General features: G+C 42.4%; 1 protein-coding gene across 2 annotated transcripts in view; it reads right to left on the bottom strand.

Moving 5' to 3' along the window:
• LOC118391290 (nectin-3-like protein) overlaps nucleotides 1-23,191 on the bottom strand; it is a 90,201-nt gene that overhangs the window by 14,957 nt on the left and 52,053 nt on the right. The window contains exon 6 of one of the 2 annotated variants that reach the window (XM_035782537.2): nucleotides 1,562-1,706. In XM_035782537.2, the coding sequence (XP_035638430.1) occupies nucleotides 1,562-1,706 (145 nt within the window). Of the gene's footprint in view, nucleotides 1-1,561; nucleotides 1,707-19,304; nucleotides 21,897-23,191 lie in introns of those variants that run through there. The other variant, XM_035782536.2, reaches the window with a different exon arrangement.

Below are 23,191 nucleotides of genomic sequence, written 5' to 3'. Positions count from 1 at the left end.
CCGACAGACTTACGGCATTAAATGCATCTTTCTTCTCGGGACACACCTCCTCCGCGACAGCATCCATACATTTCTTAACAAACTCTCCGTCAGTGAAAGGCTTACCGCTTCTTGCTATCAGTTTAGCAACCCGAAAGCTGGCCCGAACGGATGCCTGGTTCAGCTGAGCTTGGCGTACAAATGTATTCTGCTGAGATAGTAGTCCACTTTTTAGCTTTGAGAGTTTGTCTGCTCGTATTTGGCCTTGCAAGCTATCGTACTTGTCTTTGTGACGGGATTCATAGTGTCGGCGAAGATTGTATTCTTTGAATACCGCCACCGTCTCTTGACAGATGAGACAAACAGCCTTTTCTTTGCATTGAACAAAAAAATAATCGTTTGTCCACTGCAGGTTAAATACCCTGCATTCTGAATCAATTTTTCTCTTACCTAACCTTTTCGCCATTATTCCGTTCTCTCTTTGACAGGGCCGGGCCTAGGATTTTTTTTCTGGAGGCCAAATAGGAAAAAAATTCGATAGCGTCTCTGGTATTGTTCAGAGGGCCGGGCCAAATGTGCTGACGGGCCGTATCCGGCCCGCGGGCCGTAGTTTGGTGACCACTGCTGTAGAACCACAGGCTGATTGTTCCCACATTAGACACATCCTCCTCAGCTCACTGTGTTCATCTCTGTCTCCAACATGAAGAACATCATCTGGGAGTGATGCTCTGCTAGGATCCGGGCACTTCTATGGAACGGGAGTGGCTGATTGGCCAGCTCGTCCCGGGTGTCAGAAACTGAATCTGTGAATGGACGGTGAGGAAATGCAGACAGACAGGGGAGGTGTGGGATTGAGGAGGCCTTTCATGAACAAAAGGGAAACAGAAATTATGTAATCCCCGTGGGGATAGAGATGCCGGGTGGATCTCCATATCTATGCTGTAATAGGAGGATAAACCAATGAGAAAAACATGCTATTGTTTTGCTTCACATCCTGTATTGGGAAATGTGTGTATTTGTGTGTGTCTGACATAAAACCTCATCCTAAAAGAAGGACAGGACGACACACAGATACACACAGATATGAGTTTAAATATTATTATACTTATTTTGCGGCTTCCAAATCACTAGAATCAACTTAATCACTAGAATCCACCTACACGCACATGGTCAGATGCCAGTGACAGACCTCTTGGGCAGGGAGTGACCCAACTCTCATGTACTGTAAATAATTGAATCTAAAGGTTCCTTCCTTCTCCTTGCCCCAACGTTAACACGAGCGCAGGTCTAGCAATATAAACTTACTCAGCTAAACAAGACAAGGAACTCCTGCCAAGACTGCAATTACCTGTCACACCTCAACTTTATACCACCACCTCTTTACTTCCCTGCACCAGACTCCATTTTATGGTACACTGCAGTGGAATGACACAAAACGCAGTATGTGTAGGAAATCCCTTTGGATTTGAGTTAGACTGTATGCTGATATGATACAGTCACAAAACATATCAGTTGATGATATAACTCATGGCTTAATTGATTAGCTACTGCCGTAGAATATGGTGACATCACTTTAACTCACACTTTGTCTGTGTACACTGGGGGCGAGGTCTTCCGTGCGGTGAGGATGATGATGGTGAAGACGGCAATGAGGAAGAGGGCGAGGACCGCCCCCATCACTGCCCCCGCCACGGCAATGGAGTTGTACCTCTGTTCCTGAGACTGGTCTGGAAAAGAACACAGACGGATGATATGAAACAGCACAGACACAACACCACGTAATAGAGCAGTGTGGATATCATGCAGAAATAAGTGAGAATATACAAATCCAGGAACATTCTAAGAGTGTAACTGTAGGTTTAAGAGGCTATGTGTGATGTCTGTGTGTGATGTGTGTGAGAGCGAGAGAGTTTGTTGTGTTGTTGTCTCCCAGCAGTACTAACTACAGTAACAGTGTAATTAGGGGCTCCGTGCTGCTCCTGCTGAAGGCTCTCCCCTGCAGGTCGCCAATGCTTAACTGGGCCTCATTCACATTTCACCTCAACCTCCATCTTTCTCTATCAGTCTTTCTCCCTGATCCTGTGAATGTAAGGTGGCTTGGCAACCTCTCTCTGTTAACTCTGTTAGATTACATGCTCGTTATCCATGTTGGGGGTCCAGAGAGGGGGATTAGCAATAATTATGGTTAATTAAGATGAATTAAATTCACAGAACCTAACAGTGTGGTTGCTTATTAGTTAGTGGCATGAAAGAGGGCTGTTAGGGAGAGAGAGAGATCCTATGAGTTGAGTGGGGTGGTGATGTCGGAGACAGGCGTGAGGTCTGTAGGTGAGAGGAGAGTGTTGCAGGGTGTGTGGATGTCCATGTTTAACTTTTCCATGACCAACACCTTTAAGAGGATCAGATAGTAAAAGAGACAAGAACCGCCAAGGTTATAAAACTCCATCCTGGCAATGCATTCCAAAACTACAAACTGACCCAGGCAGAGGGTTAAACCTCTCAGGGTTTCAATGTTTCACTCAATCTCCTAATCCACTGGTTTCAGAAGAGTGGTAAATGCTGACAGAGAGCCAATCCCAATCCCCCTGAAAGGCCAGAAGGAAGCAGAAGTTTACGACCGAATCCCGCTCCTAACCCAGTTTAGGTCAGGGCGACCCTCAGAGGTGACTGAACACACCTCACTGACCTATAGAGATCAAACTGAGGGCACAGCCAGAAGAGGACTGGCCACCCCACATAGCCTGGTTCCTCTCTAGGTTTCTTCCTAGGTTTTGGCCTTTCTAGGGAGTTTTTCCTAGCCACTGTGCTTCTACACCTGCATTGCTTGCTGTTTGGGGTTTTAGGCTGGGTTTCTGTACAGCACTTTGAGATATCAATTGATGTACAAAGGGCTATATAAATAACATTTGATTTGATTTGGGAGGGGTCAGAGGATGCCCCCTGAGACAGTCACCCACCCTAAAATCACCACAAGTAAGGTCAAGGGTCACATGGTTACTGGGACAACAGCTAGCCATGAGGGAGCAGATGCTCATGTAGAGGGCGGGTCAGATGGAACGAGGAGGTGGGACAGGAAGAGTGTGGGTGGTCGTGGTCTGTCACCCTCTCAAGCATCTGTCCCTATCAGACACCAGCTAGCAGCACAGTGGGGTGGTCCCCACTACTCTGTTTGTTACAGTCGAGCTCAATCTTTATTTAAGAACTAACTGATTGATAAATTAAATCTTTTCACATTCATTTAGAATGTGCCCTACCCTGCTGTCTGCACTGCGGGTTGTCGAATCTGGTTCGTAAAGTATCACTAGAATCTCTTCATATCTGCTGAAGGTGATAGATAAGACAAATCATTGAATATATGTGTTAATTGGGGGTTTCAATGCAATTCAAGCATAACAGACTGAAACTCATTACTGTTGGAGAGCTGGTGTTAAATTAACATTCCGGTCAGTACTATAGTATTAGGCCAAGGTGAAAGAGACCTTGAACAACTTTCATAGACTAACTACTGAAAGAAGAGCAGATCTATAACGTTGCATGCTGAGAGCCAGGAAGCAAGTTCAGGGATTGAGTGTATTAATAAATAAACACGACATAATACAAAATAAGAAACACGTACAGCACACAGACATGAAACAGAAACAATGACGCCTGGGGAAGGAACCAAAGGGAGTGACATATATAAGGCAGGTAATCAAGGAGGTGATGGAGTCCAGGTGAGTGTCATAATGCGTGTAACGATGGTAACAGTGTGCGCTATAACGAGCAGCCTGGTGACCTAGAGGCCGGAGAGGGAGCACACATGACAAGATAAAAAAGAATAAGAAATTCTGGAAAAGCTGTGTCCTGATGACATACAGTGCCTTCAGAAAGTATTCACACCCCTTGACTTTTTCTGCATTTAGTTGGGTTACAGCTGGAATTTATTGAGATTTTATTTGTCACTGGCCTATACACAATACCCCATAAGTGGAATTATACTTTTAGAATTTTTGACTAATTAATAAAAACGAAAAGCTGAAATGTCTTTAGTCAATAAGTAAGTATTCAACCCCTTTGTTATGGCAAGCCTACATAAGTTCAGAAGTATACATGTGCTTAACAAGTCACATACTGTATGTAATAAGTTGCATAAACTCTGTGTGCAATAATAGTGGTTAGCATGATTTTTGAATGACTATCTCATCTCTGTACCCCACACATACAATTATCTCTAAGGTCCCTCAGTCGAACAGTGAATTTCAAACACAGATTCAACCACATAGATCAGGGAGTTTTTCCAACGCCTCACAAAGAAGGGCACCTATTGAAGACATTGAATATCCCTTTGAGCATGGTGAAGTTATAAATTGCACTTTGGATGGTGTATCAGTACACCCAGTCACTACAAAGACAAAGGCGTCCTTCCTAACTCAGCTGCCAGAGAGGAAGGAAACTGCTCAGGGATTTCACCATGAGGCCAAAAGTTACTTTAAAACAGTTACAGAGTTGAATGGCTGTGACAGGAGAAAACTGAGGGTGGATCAACAACATTGTAGTTATTCCACAATACTAACCTAATTGACGGAGTGAAAAGAAGGAAGACTGCACAGAATAAAAATATTCCTGTTTGCAATAAGGCACTAAAGTAAAACTGCAACAAATGTGGCAAAGTAATTAACTTCATGTTCTGAATACAAAGCGTTATGTTTGTGGCAAATCCAGCACAATACATCACTGAGTACCAGTCTTCATATTTTCAAGCATGGTGGTGGCTACATCATGTTATGGGCATGCTTGTTATCGGAAAGGACAAGGGAGTTTTTTCGGGATAAAAATAAACAGAATAGAGCTAAGCACAGGTAAAATCCTATAGGAAAACCTGGTTCAGTCTCCTTTCCAACAGACACTGGGAGATAAATTCACCTTTCGGCAGGACAATAACCTAAAAGACAAGGCCAAATATACACTGGAATTAGTTACCAAGGTGGTTTTGACTTAAATTGTCTTGAAAATCTACGGCAAGACTTGAAAATGACTGTTTAGCAATGATCAACAGCCAACTTGACAGAACTTGAAGAACGGTAAAAAGAATTATGTGCAAATATTGTACAATCCAGGTGTGCAAAGATATTAAGGACAGATCGAAATTGACTGAGGTGAGTGGTGGTCCAAAATAGAGTAGACTTGTCACATTTTTTTTTGCTTTGGGGAGGGTTGTGTGTTTGTTTTGGGGGGCACAAGGCTCTGCCCCCCAAGACAACTGCCCCCTGGTTTACATGTGCTCTTCTGCTCTTATTTTCCCTATAAAAATGTCTTGACTTACTTTTGATACTAGCCTATTAAAGTTAAGAAACGTTTCTGAAAGTTTGGTATGGTGTGGCTATTATTAAGCTTTAGCTACCGCAGGCCTATGAAATGAAGGCAGTGTGCCCCGGCGTTCCAACTGATTCCGACAGTTGAAGTAGAGGTGAAGACTGTTTCAGGTTTACCAGAGTTGAATAATTTTTTACTTTTACACATTTTTTTCTCCGCAATTTCGTAGTATCCAATTGGTAGTTAGAGTCTTGTCTCATCGCTGCAACTCCCGAATGGACTCTTTGAGAGGAAACACCGTACACCTGGCGACTGTGTCAGCTTGCATGCGCCCGGCCCACCACAGAAGTCACTAGAGCCCGATGGGACGAGGACATCCTTGCCAGCCAAACCCTCCTCGGGGACTCCCATACACGGCCTGCTGCAACAAAGCCTGGACTTGAACCAGGATCTCTAGTGGCACAGCTAGCAACTGCGATGCAGTGCCTTAGAATACTGCGCCACTCGGGAGGCTCCCTGGCCTACCAGTTACTACTATAGTCAAACAATATAATGCTTATCTTTCTACAAAATATTTGGATCGAAAATGTACAAATGACCCTCCTTCTGTACGTCTATATCTCTATAGCAGATTCAGTAGTCACCTGACAAAATAAATGCATGTTGGTGTTGTAGCATGCCAACGGCATATCTCTATCTCACTGGGGATAGGCTGAAGCTTCTCTTCCTTTACATAGGCGATATATTTACAGTACCAGTCAAAAGTTTGGACACACCTACTCATTTCAGGGTTGTTCTTTGTTTTTACTATTTTCTACATTGTACAATAATAGTGATGACATCACAACTATGAAATAACACATATGGAATCATGTAGTAACCAAAAAAGTGTTAAACAAATCTAAATATATTTTATATTTGAGATTCTTCAAAGTAGCCACCCTTTGCCTTTATGACAGATTTGCACACTCTTAGTATTCTCTCAGACAGCTTCATGAGGTAGTCAGCTGGATTTCAATTAACAGGTGTGCCTTGGAATTTCTTCCCTTTTTAAATGCGTTTGAGCCAATTAGTTGTGTTGTGACAAGGTAGGGGTGGTATACAGAAGACAGCCCTATTTAGTAAAATACCAAGTTCATATTATGGCCAGAACAGCTCAAAATAAGCAAAGAGAAATCACAGTCTATCATTACTTTAATACATGAAGGTCAGTCATTCCGGAAAACGTCAAGAACTTTAAAAGTTTCTTCAAGTGCAGTCGCAAAAACCATCAAGTGCTATTGTGAAACTGGCTGTCATGAGGACCGCCACAGGAAAGGAAAACCCAGAGTTACCTCTAATGAAGAGGATAAGTTCAACAAAGTTAACTGCACCTCAGACTGTACCCCAAATAAATGTTTCATAGAGTTCAAGTAACAGACACATCTCAACATCAACTGTTCAGGGGAGACTGCGTGAATCAGGCCTTCATGGTCGAATTGCTACAAAGAAACCACTACTAAAGGACACCAATAAGAAGAAGAGACTTGCTGGGCCAAGAAACACGACCAATGGACATTAGACCGGTGGGAATCTGTCCTTTGGTCTGATGAGACCAAATTTGAGATTTCTGTTTCCAACCGCCTTGTCTTTGTGAGGGGATGAACTCCGCATGTGTGGTTCCCACCGTAAAGCATGGAGGAGGAGGTGTGATGGTGTGGGGGTGCTTTGCTGTCAGTGATTTATTTAGAATTTAAGGCACACTTAACCAGCATGGCTACCACAGCATTCTGCAGCGATACGCCATCCCATCTGGTTTGCGCTTATTGGGGCTATCATTTGTTTTTCCACGGGACAATGACCCAACACAACTCCAGACTCTGTAAGGGCTATTTGACCAAGAAGGAGAGTGATTTAGTGCTGCATCAGATGACCTGGCCCCCACAATCACCCGACCTCAACCCAATTGAGATGGTTTGGGATGAGTTGGACTGCAGAGTGAAGGAAACGCAGCCAACAACTCCTTCAAGACTGTTAGAAAAGTATTCCAGGTGAAGCTGGTTGAGAGAGTGACAAGAGTGTGCAATGCTGTCATCAAGGCAAAGGGTGGCTACTTTGAAGAATCTAAAATCTAAAATATATTGGGATTTGTTTCTTGGAACTAGCGCTCCCGGATCCGGGAGAATTGTCATCAACTGACACTAATTAGCATAACGCAACGGTCAAAAATATTACTAGAAAATATCCTTATTCATGAAATCACAAGTGAAATATATTGAAACACAGCTTAGCCTTTTGTTAATCACCCTGTCATCTCAGATTTTGAAATTATGCTTTACAGCCAAAGCAAGACAAGCATTTGTTCAAGTTTATCGATAGCCTAGCATAGCGTTATGCCTAGCTAGCAGCAGGCAACCTGGTCACGAATATCAGAAAAGCAATCAAATTAAATAATTTACCTTTGATGAGCTTCGGATGTTTTCACTCACGACACTCCCAGTTAGATAGCAAATGTTCCTTTTTTCCATAAAGATTATTTTTGTAGCCGAAATAGGTCTGTAAGTTCTTCACGTTTGGCTGAGAAATCGACTGGAAATTGCGGTCACGACAACGCCGAAAAATATTCCAAATTAGCTCCATAATATCGACAGAAACATGGCAAACGTTTATAATGAACCCTCAAGGTGTTTTTCAAATATCTATTCGATAATATATCAACCGGGACAGCTGTATTTTCAGTAAGAAAAAAATAAAATAAAGAAAAACAATTGAATGAGTTGGTGTGGCCAAACTTTTGACTGGTGCTGTATATATTTATTAAAATATGAATAACATACAGTTGACATCTAAGTCTTGCACCTAAACCGTGCATGCAATGCCCTGATACATTCAGTGTTCAAATATTTGACAGCTGAACTGTGAGGTGGACAAGTATTGTTTTAGGAAAGGAGCCTAAACCCTTACAGTAGCTACAGACTACTGTAGCTCTGCTGTAGGCACTTGTATTGATAACTTTGACACCTATTGGAAACAGAAGATAGTCCATCCAAATCATCTTGGCTCCTGGACACTGTCCTTGCATTTCAAGGCTGTGTTGAAACAATGACTGGTAAAGGATCCGAGACCAGCTCAGTTAATCCCTACCATTGTGACAATGAGTCGTCACAATGCTGCATCAAATCTACATGATCCTAGGGGCATTGGCAAACACAATGTAAGTAATTTAATTTATGTACCCCTACTTGCACCGAATACATCTGTTGATCCTACAGCAATTATTAGGAAATGGAAGACATACAAGACCACTGATAATCTCCCTCGATCTGGGGCTCCACGCAAGATCTCACCCCGTGGGGTCAAAATGATCACAAGAACGGTGAGCACACGGGGGGACCTAGTGAATGACCTGCAGAGAGCTGGGACCAAAGTAACAAAGCCTACCATCAGTAACACACTACGCCGCCAGGGACTCAAATCCTACAGAGCCAGACGTGTCCCCCTGCTTAAGCCAGTACATGTCCAGGCCCGTCTGAAGTTTGCTAGAGAGCATTTGGATGATCCAGAAGAAGATTGGGAGAATGGCATATGGTCAGATCAAACCAAAATATAACTTTTTGGTAAAAACTTAACTCGTCGTGTTTGGAGGACAAAGAATGCTGAGTTGCACCCAAAGAACACCATACCTACTGTGAAGCATGGGGGTGGAAACATCATGCTTTGGGGCTGTTTTTCTGCAAAGGGACCAGGACGACTGATCCGTGTAAAGGAAAGAATGAATGGGGCCATGTATCGTGAGATTTTGAGTGAAAACCTCCTTCCTTCAGCAAAGGCATTGAAGATTAAATGTGGCTGGGTCTTTCAGCATGACAATGATCCCAAACACACCGCCCGGGCAACAAAGGAGTGGCTTCGTAAGAAGCATTTCAAGGTCCTGGAGTGGCCTAGACAGAGGGAGTTGCCCAGCAACAGCCCCAAAACATCACTGCACTAGAGGAGATCTGCATGGAGGAATGGGCCAAAATACCAGCAACAGTGTGTGAAAACCTTGTGAAGACTTACAGAAAACGTTTGACCTCTGTCATTGCCAACAAAGGGTATATAACAAAGTATTGAGATAAACTTTTGTTATTGACCAAATACTTATTTTCCACCATAATTTTCAAATAAATTCATTAAAAATCCTACAATGTGATTTTCTGGATTTTTTTCCTCATTTTGTCTGTCATAGTTGAAGTGTACCTATGATGAAAATTACAGGCCTCTCTCTTTTAAGTGGGAGAACTTGCACAATTGGTGGCTGAGTAAATACTTTTTTGCCCCACTATATGTAGCCTAAGAAACAAAATCCATGAAGTCAATAACTTGCTTGTAACAGATGACATTCATATTCTGAAACTCACTGAGATAATAACTTCGCTGATACAGTGGTAGCAATACATGGTTATAACATCTACCAAAAAGACAGAAATTCCAACGGAGGCGGTTTTGCGGTCTATATTCAGAATCACATTCCTATAAAGCTTAGAGACGATCTAATGTTTAATACTGTTGAAGTAATATGGCTACAGGTTCATCTGCCTCACATAAAGCCCATTCTTGTGGGAAGCTGCTATAGACAACAAAGTGCTAACAGTCAGTATCTGGATAATATGTGTGAATTGCTTGATAATGTATGTGATATCAACAGAGAAGTATACAGTTTACACTTAGGTTGGATTCATTAAAACTCGTTTTTCAACCACTTCACAAATTTCTTGTTAACAAACTATAGTTTTGGCAAGTCGGTTAGGACATCTACTTTGTGCATGACACAAGTAATTTTTCCAACAATTGTTTACAGACAATTGTTTATTTCACTTATAATTCACTGTATCATAATTCCAGTCGATCAGAAGTTTACATAAACTAAGTTGACTGTGCCTTTAAACAGCTTGGAAAATTCCAGAAAATGATTTCATGGCTTTAGAAGCTTATGATAGGCTAATTGACATCATTTGAGTCAATTGGAGGTGTCCCTGTGGATGTATTTCAAGGCCTACCTTCAAACTCAGTGGGAAAATTGTAAAATCAAAAGAAATCAGCCAAGACCTCAGAAAAAAAATTGTAGACCTCCACAAGTCTGGTTCATCCTTGGAAGCAATTTCCAAACGCCTAAAGGTACCACGTTCATCTGTACAAACAATAGTACGCAAGTATAAACACCATGGGACCACGCAGCCGCCATACCGCTCAGCAAGGAGACGCATTGTTTCCGAGAGATGAACGTACTTTGGTGCGAAAAGTGCAAATCAATCCCAGAACAACAGCAAATGACCTAGTGAAGATGCTGGAGGAAACAGGTTCAAAAGTATCTATATCCACAGTGCAACGAGTCCTATATCGACATAATCTGAAAGGTCGACCAGCAAGGAAGAAGCCACTGCTCCAAAACCATCATAAAAAAGTCAGACTACGGTTTGCAACTGCACATGAGGACAAAGATCATACTTTTTGGAGAAATGTCCTCTGGTCTGATGAAACAAAAATAGAACTGTTTGGCCATAATGACCATCGTTATGTTTGGAGGTACGGGGGGCATCATGTTGTAGGGGTGCTTTACTGCAGGAGGGACTGCAGCACTTTACAAAATACATGGCATCATGAGGCAGGAAAATTATGTGGATATATTGAAGCAACATCTCAAGACATCAGTTAAAGCTTGGTCGCAAATGGGTCTTCCAAATGGACAATGACCCCAAGCATACTTCCAAAGTTGTGGCAAAATGGCTTAAGACAACAAAGTCAAGGTGTTGGAGTGGCATCACAAATTCCTGAAATTTTGTGGGCAGAACTCAAAAAGCGTATACGAGCAAGGAGGCCTACAAACCTTACTCAGTTACAGCAGCTCTGTCAGGAGGAATGGGCCAAAATTCACCAAACTTATTGTGGGAAGCTATTGGAAGGCTGCCCAAAACGTTTGACCCAGGTTAAACGATTTAAGGGCAATGTTACCAAATACTAATTGAGTGATGTAAACTTTTGACCCACTGGGAATGTGATGAAAGAAATAAAAGTTGAAATAATTCTCTACTATTATTCTGAAATTTCACATTCTTAAAAACAAAGTGGTGATCCTAACTGACCTTAGACAGGAAATCTTTACTTGGATTTAATGTCAGGAATTGTGAAAAACTGAGTTTAAATGTATTTGGCTAAGGTGCATGTACATTTCTGAATTAAACTGTATTTTGTTGTTGATTTAAATATTGACTGGCTATCATCAAGCTGCCCACTCAGGAAAAAATGTCAAACTGTAACCAGTGCCTGCAACCTGGATCAGGTTGTCAGTCAACCTATCATGGTAGTTACAAACAGCACAGGAATTAAATCATCAACATGTATTGATCACATTTTTACTAACGCTGCAGAAATTTGCTTTAAAGCAGTATCCAAATCCATAGTAGTGATTACAATATACAGTGCCTTGCGAAAGTATTCGCCCCCCTTGAACTTTGCGACCTTTTGCCACATTTCAGGCTTCAAACAGAAAGATATAAAACTGTATTTTTTTGTGAAGAATCAACAACAAGTGGGACACAATCATGAAGTGGAACAACATTTATTGGATATTTCAAACTTTTTTAACAAATCAAAAACTGAAAAATTGGGCATGCAAAATTATTCAGCCCCTTTACTTTCAGTGCAGCAAACTCTCTCCAGAAGTTCAGTGAGGATCTCTGAATGATCCAATGTTGACCTAAATGACTAATGATGATAAATACAATCCACCTGTGTGTAATCAAGTCTCCGTATAAATGCACCTGCAGTGTGATAGTCTCAGAGGTCCGTTAAAAGCGCAGAGAGCATCATGAAGAACAAGGAACACACCAGGCAGGTCCGAGATACTGTTGTGAAGAAGTTTAAAGCCGGATTTGGATACAAAAATATTTCCCAAGCTTTAAACATCCCAAGGAGCACTGTGCAAGCGATAATATTGAAATGGAAGGAGTATCAGACCACTGCAAATCTACCAAGACCTGGCCGTCCCTCTAAACTTTCAGCTCATACAAGGAGAAGACTGATCAGAGATGCAGCCAAGAGGCCCATGATCACTCTGGATGAACTGCAGAGATCTACAGCTGAGGTGGGAGACTCTGTCCATAGGACAACAATCAGTTGTATATTGCACAAATCAGGCCTTTATGGAAGAGTGGCAAGAAGAAAGCAATTTCTTAAAGATATCCATAAAAAGTGTTGTTTAAAGTTTGCCACAAGCCACCTGGGAGACACACCAAACATGTGGAAGAAGGTGCTCTGGTCAGATGAAACCAAAATTGAACTTTTTGGCAACAATGAAAAACGTTATGTTTGGCGTAAAAGCAACACAGCTCATCACCCTGAACACACCATCCCCACTGTCAAACTAATGGGAAGATGGATGGAGCCAAATACAGGACCTGGTGGTGGCAGCATCATGGTTTGGGCCTGCTTTTCTTCTGCAGGGACAGGGAAGATGGTTAAAATTGATGGAAAGATGGATGGAGCCAAATACAGGACCATTCTGGAAGAAAACCTGATGGAGTCTGCAAAAGACCTGAGACTGGGACGGAGATTTTTCTTCCAACAAGACAATGATCCAAAACATAAAGCAAAATCTACAATGGAATGTTTCAAAAATAAACATATCCAGATGTTAGAATGGCCAAGTCAAAGTCCAGACCAGAATCCAATTGAGAATCTGTGGAAAGAACTGAAAACTGCTGTTCACAAATGCTCTCCATCCAACCTCACTGAGCTCGAGCTGTTTTGCAAGGAGGAATGGGAAAAAATGTCAGTCTCTCGATGTGCAAAACTGATAGAGACATAAGTATTAACTTAAGGGGGCTGAATAATTTTGCACGCCCAATTTTTCAGTTTTAGTAATAGCCATATCTAGGAAAACAACATTTCCAAAGGCTGGGCCTAATACAGTGTTTAAGAGGTCATACAAGATGTTTTGTAGTGGTTCATATGTTGATGTAAAGAATATTTGCTGGTCTGTGGTGTATAATGAGGAGCAACCAGACGATGCACTTGATGCATTTATGAAACTACTTACTCAGTTACTAATAAGCACGCACCCATTAAGAAAATGACTGTAAAAACTGTTAAAACCCCTTGGATTGATGAGGAATTTAAAAAATGTATGGTTGAAAGGGATGAGGCAAAAGTTATGGCAATTAAGTCTGGCAGCCCAAATGATTGGTAAACATACTGCAAATTAAGAAATCATGTGACTAAACTAAAGAAAAAGAAACTACACTATGAAACAAAGATAAATTATATAAATAATGATCGTAAAAAACCTTGGGGCACCTTAAATGAAATTTTGGGAAAAAAAACTCTGCTCCTTCATTTATTGAATCAGATGTCTCATTCATCACAAAACCCACTGATATTGCAAACTACTTTAATTACTTTTTCATTGGCAAGATACGCAAACTTAGGGATGACATGCCAGCTGCAAACGCTGACACTACACATCCAAGTATATCGGACCAAAATATGAAAGACAAGAATTGTACTTTGAATTCCGTAAAGTCAGTGTGGAAGAGGTGAAAAAAAAATTATTGTCTATCAACAGCGACAAGCCACCAGGGTCTGACAATCTAGATGAAAAATGACTGAGGATAATAGCAGACGATATTGCCACTCCAATTTGCCATATCTTCAATTTAAGCCTACTAGGGAGCGTGTGCCCGCAAGCCTGGAGGGAAGCTAATGTCATTCAGTTACCCAAGAATAGTAAAGCCCCCTTTACTGGCTCAAATAGCCAACCAATCAGCCTGTTACCAACCCTTAGTCAACTTCTGGAAAACATTGTGTTTGACCAGATACAATGCTATTTTACCGTAAACAAATTGACAACAACAAATTGACAATTTCAGCATGCTTCTAGGGAAGGACACTCAACAAGCACAGCACTTACACAAATGACTGATGATTGGCTGAGAGATATTGATGATAAAATGATTGTGGGGGCTGTCTTGTTAGACTTCATTGCAGCTTTTGAAATTATTGATCATAGTCTGCTGCTGGAAGAACTTATGTGTTATGGCTTTACACCCCCTTCTATAATGTGGATAAAGAGTTACTTGTCTAACAGAACACAGAGGGTGTTATTTAATGGAAGCCTCTCAAATATAATCCTGTTAGAATCAGGAATTCCCCAGGTTGCTGTTCAGGCTCCTTGCTTAATTTTTTTTTACTATCTACATGCCACTGACTTTGAGTAAAGCCTGAGTTTCTATGTATGCGGATGACTCAACACTATACACGTCACCTACTACAGCGACTGAAATAACTGCAACACTCAACAAAGAGCTGCATTTAGTTTCAGAGTGGGTGGCAAGGAATAAGTTAGCCCTAAATATTTCTAAAACTAAAAGCATGTTATTTGGAACAAAACACTACCCAAACCTCAACTAAATCTTGTAATAAATCATGTGGAAATTGAGCAAGTTGAGATGACTAAACTGCTTGGAGTAACACTAGATTGTAAACTGTCATGGTCAAAACATATTGATGCAGTAGTAGCTAAGATGAGAAGTCTGTCTTAACAACACTATCAACAAGGCAGGTCCTACAGGCCCAAGTTTTGTCACACCTTGACTACTGTTCAGTCATGTGGTCAGGTGCCACAAAAAGTGACTTAGGAAAATTGCAATTGGCTCAGAACAGGGCAGCACGGCTGGCCCTTGGATGTACACAGAGAGCTAATATTAATAATATGCATGTCAATCTGTCCTGGCTGAAAGTGGAGGAGAGATTGACTTCATCACTACTTTTACTTATGAATTCATTGACATGTTGAATTCACCGAGCTGTCTGTCTAAACTACTGCCACACAGCTCGGACACCCATGCATACCCCTCAATCCATATTCAATCAATCCCTATCCCAGTCTGCTGTTCCCACATGCTTCAAGAGGGCCACCATTGTTCCTGTTCCCAAGAAAGCTAAGGTAACTGAGCTAAACGACTACCGCCCCGTAGCACTCACTTCCATCATCATGAAGTGCTTTGAGAGACTAGTCAAGGCCCATATCACCTCCACCCTACCTGACACCCTAGACCCACTCCAATTTGCTTACCGCCCAAATAGGTCCACAGACGATGCAATCTCAACCACACTGCACACTGCCCTAACCCACCTGGACAAGAGGAATACCTATGTGAGAATGCTGTTCATCGACTACAGCTCGGCATTTAACACCATAGTACCCTCCAAGCTCGTCATCAAGCTCGAGACCCTGGGTCTCGACCCCGCCCTGTGCAACTGGGTACTGGACTTCCTGACGGGCCGCCCCCAGGTGGTGAGGGTAGGCAACAAAATTTCCACCCCGCTAATCCTCAACACTGGGGCCCCACAAGGGTGCGTTCTGAGCCCTCTCCTGTACTCCCTGTTCACCCACGACTGCGTGGCCACGCACGCCTCCAACTCAAACATCAAGTTTGCAGACGACACAACAGTGGTAGGCTTGATTACCAACAACGACGAGACGGCCTACAGGGAGGACGGTGAGGGCCCTCGGAGTGTGGTGTCAGGAAAATAACCTCACACTCAACGTCAACAAAACTAAGGAGATGATTGTGGACTTCAGGAAACAGCAGAGGGAACACCCCCCTATCCACATCGATGGAACAGTAGTGGAGAGGGTAGCAAGTTTTAAGTTCCTTGGCATACACATCACAGACAAACTGAATTGGTCCACCCACACGGACAGCATCGTGAAGAAGGTGCAGCAGCGCCTCTTCAACCTCAGGAGGCTGAAGAAATTCGGCTTGTCACCAAAAGCACTCACAAACTTCTACAGATGCACAATCGAGAGAATCCTGGCAGGCTGTATCACCGCCTGGTACGGCAACTGCTCCGCCCACAACCGCAAGGCTCTCCAGAGGGTAGTGAGGTCTGCACAACGCATCACCGGGGGCAAACTACCTGCCCTCCAGGACACCTACACCACCCGATGTCACAGGAAGGCCATAAAGATCATCAAGGACAACAACCACCCGAGCCACTGCCTGTTCACCCCGCTATCATCCAGAAGGCGAGATCAGTACAGGTGCATCAAAGCTGGGACTGAGAGACTGAAAAACAGCTTCTATCTCAAGGCCATCAGACTGTTAAACAGCCACCACTAACATTGAGTGGCTGCTGCCAATACACTGACTCAACTCCAGCCACTTTAATAATGGGAATTGATGGGAAATTATGTAAAATATATCACTAGCCACTTTAAACAATGCTACCTAATATAATGTTTCCATACCCTACATTATTCATCTCATATGTATACGTATATACTGTACTCTATATCATCTACTGCATCTTTATTTAATACATGCATCACTAGCCACTTTGTTTCCATACTCATCTCATATGTATATACTGTACTCGATACCATCTACTGTATCTTGCCTATGCCGCTCTGTACCATTACTCATTCATATATCTTTATCCCCTTACACTTGTGTGTGTAAGACAGTCGTTTTGGAATTGTTAGTTAGATTACTTGTTGGTTATCATTGTATTGTCAGAACTAGAAGCACAAGCATTTTGCTACACTCGCATTAACATATGCTAACCATGTGTATGTGACAAATAACATTTGATTTGCTTTGACAAGACATGCCACAAGAGGTCTCTTCACAGTCCCCAAGTCCAGAACAGACTATGGGAGGCACACAGTACTACATAGAGCCATGACTACATGGAACTCTATTCCACATCAAGTAACTGACGCAAGCAGTAAAATTCGATCGATTTAAAAAACACCTTATGGAACAGCGGGGACTGTGAAGCAACACAAACATTGGCACAGACCCATGCATACACACACACACGATAACATACGCACTATGGATTTAGTAAAGTAGATATGTGGTAGTGGTGGAGTAGGGGTCTGAGAGCACACAGTGTGTTGTGAAATCTGTAAAATGTTTTAAAATTGTATAAACTGCCTTAATTTAGCTGGATCCCAGAAAGAGTAGCTAATGGGGATCCATAATATATACAAATACAACCCCCCCCCCCCAAAAAAAGAAAAAATAGGCTATAAAGTTTTGCATATGCTACACATCAAAACTATGAAAAGTGTTTTTGTTTTTTGTTTACAAAATATTTTTAAGGACACGTAAATGTGGCTCATTTGGCAAACATCCCTCGTTTATTGATCTGGTTGGATCTGAATGCATATGGATGTCCATTACATTTCTCGAATGTCAGGTAAATTGAAATTTGTGTTTTCCAGTGCCAAATTTTCCTAAAGAAAACTTTGTTTTATGAAGATTTTAGAATATGAAAACGCAAACTATGAATTTGAAGTGCCCGAAGTCGGTATGCTTTGTTTATTGGTTGTGTGGTGCACTGGCACAGAAAGACATTGGTGGAAAATTTGTTGCATAAATGTTATGTAATTATAAATATGCATCAAAATGTTGAAAACCTGATTTCCCCCTAGCTGATCATTATCTGCAACAGCTCTGTTTGTAGTGCAATGTTTACAGGCAGGGAAAGTGAGTTCTTCTGTGGTCAGAGAACCTTCAGGCCCATAGTCCTGCGTAGCATCGACTGTGTCACAAAAGCATGCTGAAGTGGCAAAGTTGATATCCACGTTTACAAACACAGGGTCCCTACAGTTGTCATTTGTGGTCGTAAACATGTTTAGTTAATTATATGAGGGGGGACGGTGTTCAATGTATTTAACAGTACAAGAGGGTCATGTGAAAATATTTGCAACTTTGAGGAGTGGGGGTGCATTTTTTCTTTTAGGACACCTTGAGTTGGATCAACCCTGTACATTTCGATCTGTCCCTTAGAGACTTACCCAGAAAGACTCACAGATGTAATCGCTGCCAATGATGATTCTAACATCTATTGACTCAAGGATTTGAATCCTTATGTTAATGAGGTATTTCTTTGTTTCATTTTCAATACATTTGCACAAGTTTTCACTTTGTCATTATGGGGTATTGTGTGTAGGTTGGTGAGAATGCATTTCATTTCTTCCATTTAGAATTCAGGCCGTAACACAACAAAATGTGGAATAAGTCAAGTGGTATGAATACTTTCTGAAGGCACTGTACACAATTCCAAGGTCACAATGACGCGATTTCTCCACCCTCCTATACAACAGACAGTTTATCATAATTGGCAATTTCATGTCTGATGGCCAATTCTCTAATGTGCTTCAACAGCCCCTTTAACCTTGCTCTCCCCTCACTCCCTTCCACTCTTTTTCTCTCGGTGTGCAGGTATAAGCGGTGGAGCCCTGAGGGAGCCTGCCTCTGTCACCAGCTCCAGATAAGACTGTTGCCATGGGGACAGTCAATGGTTCAGAGAGGGGAGACTCGGGGGCAGACATAAACACTGTTTGATTTCACCAGCTGTGAGACACTGGGAGAGATGCACAGGGGGAATTCACAAAGGAGACAAGCTATAGATGGGAGCAGGGGGCAATTTATGTTCTGTCACAAAGTCAGATGAGAGAGGTCAACGAGAACCAGAGAGGGGAGAGAGACAAGACAAGAGAGGGCTTCTTGATCTCTGCTAACTTCTACAAAAAGCAGGTGGAGAGAGGCTGAGGAAGACAGGGGAGGAGAGAAAGAGATGGGCAGCAGTCAAATAGAGCAACAAAAAAAATCAATTAAAATCTCATATTGAAACGCTGGCTAGCGACAGTGACACGATATGGAGTGTGTGTGCACAATGACTGTGTTCGAAAGCATCAACAACATGCTGGATCACAGCTGTACTGTGACTGACTGATCTAAAAATAATATTGAGTAGTCATCTATAATGAAAGGTGATTTGTAGATCCGTCAGTCTCTACAAGCCTTTAAAGTCGGCTGAAATGGCGAAAGCGGCCAGTGATTCACAGGAGCTCAGGCTGTACAATGAGTGACTGAGCTAGAGATGACGTCACTTTGAAGAGCACAGAGAGAATGATCAGTTTGAGAGTAAAGTAGCAGCCTGAGGGAGCTTGTGATGCGGGCAGCTTCAGTCTAGGAGATCAGATCAATCAGGAAATGAGACACAGAAAAAAAGGTGCTTTATTGAAAACAAAAATATCTCAAAAAAGATTTACAAAATAATGCTTGTTGTCGTAGATGATACAGCATGTGATTATTTTCAATTTTTTCTTGCATTATTTTTTTTCTTCCTTTTCTTACATTAGCTCTTCTCTTGTATACAAAACAAACATGAATAACATGAAGGTGCTTGCAAGGAGAATGTGAAATACGGTTGGAGATCGACCCTGGCGAGGTGCACTAGTGCGCTTCACTCTCCGTTCTCTCACTTTGTACAAACAGACTTTTTGAACTAAACAAAACATTCTGGAATCTGGAAATCCCCACTGTTATTTTCTTATATACCAAGCACACTTAACGATGCTGCCCTAACCGAAAACGGACATATAGGAACTGTGCAATAATTACATTATCGCCCTTTTAGCTTACATCAGCTTTGTTCAGGTGTTTTGCAACTTGAAGATGTTGCAAATGTCATTCATTATGTGAGCAAAAATAATGCTATTGTCAAACTCCATGGCTTAGAGACAGAAAACAGAAGAGGATATGGCACAACAAGAATCCCTCAATCAAAACAGTGAAAAAAAGTAGAAAACAAAGGCAACAAACAAATCTCTCAGAGGACCAAACAGACCTTGCACTTGTCTGTAAAAATAACATTATCATTGTTTTTTTAATTACTTTACTACTCTTCTGGGATAAGGCACCGGTCACATAACTGAACCCAGAGCAGTGAGTAACAGAGGAAATTTCACTAGACAACAGAGAACCATGAATAATCTCCATTTACTTCACTGTATTACAGAGGAAATAACAAAACTGAAGCAACAATTATGCCCCATTCACTGTTTCCTAGACAGCCATAAATATAAAGTCTACATTTGACATTTTTTTGTCATTTTGCAGACGATCTTATACAGAGTGACTTATAGTAGTGAGTGCATATACTTTCATACGGGTCCCCAGTGGGAATAGAACCCACAACACTGGCATTGTAAGCACCATGCTCTACCAACTGAGCTACACGGGACCCTGCAGTCTACTAATCGTATTCTATTACTAAGGGCATTTCAGATTATAAATTAATGCATACTAAAGCACAAATAATTAAAGAGGAGAGGGTGCTCACAGAATGCATGCAACTCCTCTTACAATATACAGCCATCCCCTCATCTGTCATATTTTTTAAAATATTCTATATAGGGCTGAAAATCACTGCATGAAAAAATGAGAAAGGTTAACTAAAGCTCAGTTCTAACTCATTAGTTATCATTATGGTACCGCTATCTGAGACAGTGAGACAGACCACCACACTGATACATAACATTGCAGACTTAGTTCTAGCCTATGACATCCTGTTGCAATGACAGCATCTACTGACAAAGTTGGAACTGGTACTCATAACTAACACACGCACGTGGGACAGCACACGATGGGTATGTGTGATTTGTAGCCATGCTATCCACGTACTGTACCAAATAATATTGTATGTGCCAGAAATACTCTCCCCTTTTTGATTTCTCTCTCCCCTTCCTACTTAATCTTTCTTTGGGGAAAGCCTCCCCTCCCCACATTAGCTAGTAAACACAGATTTGCCCTCTAGTGCAGAATGAAGGCATGTCCACAGTGTGGCTAGGCAATCCACACACCTTCCATGATGACGATCAAAATCAAGGGAAAATAACTGAGAAATGACAAACCATGTTGAAAAAAAGAGGGAACTAAGGATGATGCCAAAATGTATGACAGCTTGAGAGAGAGAGGCAGAACGTGTGAGTATTCTCTTTTGTTGAATAATGTATGAAATCCTCCTGTGATTTCTGCAGCGTTGTCGCTCTTCTCTCTGGTGGCAGAGTCTGTTGGCAGGGTAGCGTGCCTGGTGGTGGTGGTGGGGTCAGACGTACCACTCCCTGCGTGAGATCACGGAGCCATCCATATGAGAGACATAGTCCCCCTCGGCCCCACTGTCATAGCAGTCATCCGACAAGTAAGGGGAACCGTTGCTCAGCGGGTGTGGTGGGGCAGTGTATCTGGCATGGCTAATCTGGTGGGGGCTGGGGTAGCTACGCAGGTGGTCGTGGTCATGGTGTTCTCCATGTCTCGTCGCTTTCGTGCGGCCATTGGACTGGCGCTCTGGCTCTCTGTGGTTGTGGCTGTTCATGATGGTTGTTGATGTTGGATGCAGATGGAGGCGCTCACGGTCCCGCTCGTGGTTGCGTTCGCGGTCGCCCCACTCCTCGCGGTCCTTGTCTACAAAAACGTTATTGGCAGGCTTGGAGGGGTGGAGCTCGTGCTGTGGAGGAGCCTTCTGCATGTCTGAAGGCCCTAGGTACTGCTTGGTGTAGTAGTCCCCGCGGAAGGTCTGTCGTTGTCGGAGGTAACAGACCCCGCCCAGCACTAGCAGCAGCAGGAGGAACAAGGCTCCGCCCACAGCTCCGCCCACGATGGTGCCCAGTTGGTTGGCAGGGGGCAGGGCTGCCAGGGTGGGGGAGGTGAAGAGGACCCGTTGCTTGTCTCCCACAGAGGTGGAGGAGGAGGCAGAGCCAGTTAGGACAGGCGCAGGGGTGGTGGAGGGCATGGAGGTGGTGGGAGGATCTAATGGAGGGAGGCAGGGAGGAGGGAAGTAGAGTCAGGGAGGGAGGGATGGACAGACAGAAAAGTAGAGAATGTCAATGCCAACTACATCAGCATATTACTGAAAGGGGATAGGTAGACATGAGAAAACTACAAAACAGTTCTACATCTAAAACAACGTGCTCATAACAGCCTCAGGTTTGCATTGACATGTTATCTGAACAAAGTATGTTGTTGTTGTTAGATCTCTTGACAGACCACTTGAGGTTAGAAGTAACCTTTAAAACGTATAGATGTGGTAAATTAAGTTTTGATGTTTCGGGATTGAGGTAAATGTATACAAATTGGCAATAAAGACTAAAAAAATCATGCAGTTTAGAGCATCCAAATGGGCGGTAGCCTGATCGGTAGAAAACCAGAGACTGTGAGAGTGAGCATTACACTAATCACAAAAGAATGGAAAGGCAAGGTAAGGCAGAGGGATGTAGATGTTACTAGTTTAGGAACCAGAGATGGGTGATTAAGAACTAAGACCTCTACAAAGCACAAACAAATTCTTAAAACAATCATGAATTGAACTTAATGCTGACTAGCTTTTGTCAGTAACACCTTATTTGAAGTAGTATAAGCTGTTCATAATGCCCACATATAACTTACGCTGACAACTTTAGGCACTGCATGACATACACACTGTCAACTGTAAGTCATGGACACTCAACACTATTTTCCTTGCCATGTAAATCTTTGCAAGAAGGAAGAGAAGATTTATTCCGTATTGCACAGATCAGCTTTAGAGGGACAATCAATCACGACATTCTGTAGCTACCGCCATTAAAATCAAGTCGAATGAACTGATGAACACTTTTATGATTATTATGTGCCTGTTATGGGTGCTTATAAAGACTTTATGGAGAGCTTATGCTGAGCATTTCAAATAAAGAGGAACATGTCTTTGTCATTGAGAATGTCGTAAGGCACTGATATGTAGGAGGGAAGGGATGTCTAGAATAGAATCAGCACTAATGTTAGGGGACTTGGAGAGATGGGAAGGACTACCAAGACGTTAGGGGACTTGGAGAGATGGGAAGGACTACCAAGACGTTAGGGGACTTGGAGAGATGGGAAGGACTACCAAGACGTTAGGGGACTTGGAGAGATGGGAAGGACTACCAAGACGTTAGGGGACTTGGAGAGATGGGAAGGACTACCAAGACGTTAGGGGACTTGGAGAGATGGGAAGGACTACCAAGACGTTAGGGGACTTGGAGAGATGGGAAGGACTACTAAAATGTCAGGGAGTGGTTCAGGGAAAAGAA

Source organism: Oncorhynchus keta, chromosome 12 (assembly GCF_023373465.1).
Source record: "Oncorhynchus keta strain PuntledgeMale-10-30-2019 chromosome 12, Oket_V2, whole genome shotgun sequence".
Classification (NCBI taxonomy): Eukaryota; Metazoa; Chordata; class Actinopteri; order Salmoniformes; family Salmonidae; genus Oncorhynchus; species Oncorhynchus keta.
Note: the sequence above shows the minus strand (reverse complement) of the source record. Positions and strands in the feature narration are given on the sequence as shown.